This window comes from Pyrgilauda ruficollis, unplaced genomic scaffold (assembly GCF_017590135.1).
Source record: "Pyrgilauda ruficollis isolate IOZ18807 unplaced genomic scaffold, ASM1759013v1 scaffold913, whole genome shotgun sequence".
NCBI classification, from domain to species: Eukaryota; Metazoa; Chordata; class Aves; order Passeriformes; family Passeridae; genus Pyrgilauda; species Pyrgilauda ruficollis.
In genome coordinates, this window is record NW_024531189.1 from 6,163 (window position 1) to 9,820 (window position 3,658).

The 3,658-nt window shown below is 54.0% G+C and overlaps 1 protein-coding gene and 1 long non-coding RNA gene across 7 annotated transcripts in view; one reads left to right on the forward strand and one right to left on the reverse strand.

Annotated features, from left to right (window-relative positions):
• UXT (ubiquitously expressed prefoldin like chaperone) overlaps positions 1-1,600 on the forward strand; it is a 2,502-nt gene extending 902 nt beyond the window's left edge. For 2 of the 4 annotated variants that reach the window (XM_041489283.1, XM_041489286.1), the window contains exons 3-6: positions 153-190; positions 656-763; positions 1,300-1,363; positions 1,459-1,600. In XM_041489283.1, coding sequence (XP_041345217.1) covers positions 153-190; positions 656-763; positions 1,300-1,363; positions 1,459-1,512 — 264 coding nt within the window. In that variant the 3' untranslated portion in view covers positions 1,513-1,600. Of the gene's footprint in view, positions 1-125; positions 191-655; positions 764-1,299; positions 1,364-1,458 lie in introns of all 4 variants that reach the window. The other 2 variants (XM_041489284.1, XM_041489282.1) reach the window with 1 other exon arrangement.
• On the reverse strand, positions 1,535-3,064 carry LOC121365251. Of its 3 annotated transcripts, XR_005956980.1 has the most exons (4): positions 2,571-3,064; positions 2,093-2,348; positions 1,804-1,899; positions 1,535-1,596 (listed from the first exon to the last, which is right to left on the reverse strand). It is a non-coding gene; the product is annotated as an uncharacterized LOC121365251 (long non-coding RNA). The 3 variants fall into 3 exon arrangements; XR_005956978.1 differs by lacking the exons at positions 1,535-1,596; positions 1,804-1,899 and adding an exon at positions 1,962-2,010; XR_005956979.1 differs by lacking the exons at positions 1,535-1,596; positions 1,804-1,899 and adding an exon at positions 1,965-2,010 and having other exon boundaries at positions 2,093-2,188.
• Positions 3,065-3,658: the final 594 nt, after the last annotated feature.

Genomic DNA, 3,658 nt, shown 5'->3' on the forward strand with positions numbered 1-3,658 from the left:
TGTGGGGGGGGTTAGGCGGGATTTTGGGGGGTAATTGGGGATCTCTGGGGTATTTGGGGGTCCCTGGGGGTGTTTGGGGTCTCTGTGTGACCCCGGGGGTCTCGGGGGGTTTTTGGGGTCCCCAGGACGCCGACGCCCCCCTGCACACCCAGGTGGATCTCGGCTGCAATTTCTTCGTCAGCGCCGAAGTGTGAGTGGGGCAGGGACCCCAAAAACATCCTGAGACCCCCCAAAATCTCCTCAAATCCCCCAAAAACCTCCCGAGACCCCCCAAAACTTCCTCAGACTCCCAAAAACCTCCTCAGACCCCCCAAATACCTCCTCAGACCCCACAAAACCTTCTCAGACCTCCCCAAAACCTCCTCAGACCCCTCAAAAACCTCCTCAGCCCCCCTAAAACTCACCCCTTGGCCACTGTAGGGACCCCAAAACTCCCCTGAGTGACCCCAAAACTCCCGAGGACCAACCTGGGAACCTTTGGGACCCCAATTCCCTTTTAGGATAAATCCAACTCCCCCCAAAACTCCCTCTGAGCTCCCGGGGACCCCATAAATCCCCTCAATTCGATTCCCCCGAGCCTCCACAACCCCCAGGACACCCCAAAAACCCCCTGAGGACCCCCCTGACCCCGTTTTTCCCCTGGCCGTGCCCCCAGCCCGGACCCCCGGCGCGTTTTCGTGGCTCTGGGTTTCGGGTTCTTCGCGGAGCTGACGCTGCCCGAGGCCCTTCGGCACCTGGAGCGCCGCCTCTCCCTCCTGCAGAGGTGAGACCCCCCCCGGTCACGCCCCTTGGACACGCCCCCGGCCACGCCCACACCGCCTGGACACGCCCTGTGGTGCTGGGCAGTGATCCGCAGTCGTTCTGCCTTGGCCACGCCCCCATGAGCACAGGCCACGCCCCTTTTTGGGGACCACACCCGTCGAGGCCACACCTCATTGGGGAGCCACGCCCACCATGCCACGCCCCATTCCTGCTGTGTTGGGGGTGGGAGGAGGTGACCACGCCCCTTTGGGACCACACCCACTTAGGCCACGCCCCTTTGTGCTCACCTGGTGTCACAGACAGATCCGAATGGGCAAACCCCGCCCCTTTGGCCACACCCATCCCATAAAAGGAGATCGCATCTCCACCCCATGACCAAAAAAGGAGTGCCATTCTCAGGCCACGCCCACACCCCACAGGCCACACCCACAACATAAAAGGCTTCCCCACCCCATGAAAAAGGCGTGGCTCCGCTGTGCCAATCAGGCCACACCCACTTAGAAAACCACGCCCTTCACAAAGCCCCGCCCCTTTCAGGCTCAGCGATTCCCTGACGCGCGACGGGGCCAAGATCCGCGCCCACATCCGCCTGGTGCTGGAGGTAACCCCGCCCCCTCACCCGCTGGCCACGCCCACCACCTGCTGGCCACGCCCCCTCTCTTCTGGCCACGCCCCCGACGCTCTGCCCTCCCCCAGGGCCTGCGGGAGCTGCAGGGGCTGCAGGAGCCCCCCGTGACCTCTGAGCCCTGATGGAGCCGCCCACCTGCGCTGGCCCCGCCCCCTCAGCTGGGAGGAAGGCCGGAGTGGAGCGGAGCTGGGGCACCTGGGAGTAACCTGGGAGTAAACGTGGAGTAAAATGGAACTTGTACACCTGGGAGTAACCTGGGTGTAAATACGGAGTAAAATGGAGTTTTTACACCTGGGAGTAATCTGGGAGTAAACGTGGAGTAAAATGGAACTTGTACACCCGAGAGTAAGCTGGGAGTAAAAAGAAGTTTTTACACTTCGGAGTAGAACGGAGGTTTTGTACCTGGGAGTAACCTGGGAGTAAACGTGGAGTAAAGTGGAGTTTTTACACCTGGGAGTAACCTGGGAGTAAACATGGAGAAAAATGGAACTTGTACACGTGGGAGTAACCTGGGAGTAAAATGGAGTTTTTACACTTTGGAGTAGAACGGAGTTTTTATACCTTGGAGTAACCTGTGTGTAAATATGGAGTAAAATGGAACTTGTACACCTGGGAGTAACCTGGGTGTAAATACGGAGTAAAATGGAACTTGTACACCCGAGAGTAACCTGGGAGTAAAAGGAAGGTTTTACAGGGAGTAACCTGGGAGTAAACGTGGAGTAAAGTGGAGTTTTTACACCTGGGAGTAACCTGGGAGTAAACGTGGAGTAAAATGGAACTTGTACACCTGGGAGTAACCTGGGAGTAAAGGGAAGTTTTTACAACTTGGAGTAGAACGGAGTTTTTACACCTTGGAGTAACCTGGGTGTAAATATAGAGTAAAATGGAGTTTTTTATGCTTGGGAGTAACCTGGGTGTAAACATGGAGTAAAGTGGAGTTTTTACACCTGGGAGTAACCTGGGAGTAAAAGGAAGTTTTTACACTTTGGAGTAGAACGGAGTTTTTATACCTTGGAGTAACCTGGGTGTAAATATGGAGTAAAATGGAGCTTTTACATCTTGGAGTAATCTGGGAGTAAACGTGGAGTAAAATGGAACTTGTACACCCGAGAGTAAGCTGGGAGTAAAAAGAAGTTTATACACTTCGGAGTAGAACGGAGGTTTTGTACCTGGGAGTAACCTGGGAGTAAACGTGGAGTAAAGTGGAGTTTTTACACCTGGGAGTAACCTGGGTGTTAATACGGAGTAAAATGGAACTTGTACACCTGGGAGTAACCTGGGAGTAAACGTGGAGTAAAATGGAACTTGTACACCTGAGAGTAACCTGGGAGTAACCTGGGAGTAAAGCAGACTTTTTACACCTTGGAGTAGAACAGAGGTTTTATACCTTGGAGTAACCTGGGTGTAAATACAGAGTAAAATGGAGTTTTTACATCTTGGACTAAACCTGTAGTAAAGCGGAGCTTTTACACCTGGGAGTAAACTGTGTGTGAACTTGGAGTAAAGTGGAGCATTTACACCTTGGAGTAAAACTGAGGTTTTAAACCTTGGAGTAACCTGTGTGTAAATATGGAGTGAAGCAGAGTTTTTACACCGGGGAGTAACCCTTGTGTAAAACAGGAGTGAAGCGGAGTTTTTACATCTCGGTGTAAGCTGTGTGTAAACTTGGAGTAAAGCAGATTTTTTACACCTTGGAGTAACGTGCGTGTAAAGGCGGTGTGGGGGAGGGGTGTGGCACAGGGCATGGAGCTGGGAGTAACCCCGGAGTAGTTGATGAGTAAACTGTGAGGGCCCTGTCAGCAGGGGGGAGGGTGCTGGGAGTAACCCTGGAGTAACCCTGGAGTAACCCTGGAGTAACCCTGGAGTACCCAGAGTACCCTGGAGTACCAGGAGTAAACCTGGAGTACCTGGAGTAACCCTGTAGTAAACCTGGAGTGACTGCAGGGCAGTAATGGAGTACCCTGTGGGTAAACTTGGAGTAACCCCTGAGTAACTGCTGAGTAACCCCTGAGTAACCTCCAGGTACCACTGGGACCTCCTGTTCTGACGCTGGAGTAACCCCTGAGTAACCCCTGAGTAACTTCGAGGTACCACTGGAACCTCCTGACGCTGGAGTAACCCCTGAGTAACTGCTGAGTAACCTTGAGGTACCATTGGGACCTCCTGTTCTGACACTGGAGTAACCCCCAAGTAAGCTCAGAGTAACCCCTGAGTAACCCCTGAGTGACCCCTGAGTAACCCCGGAGCCGCCCGCTCCCGTTCGGGGCT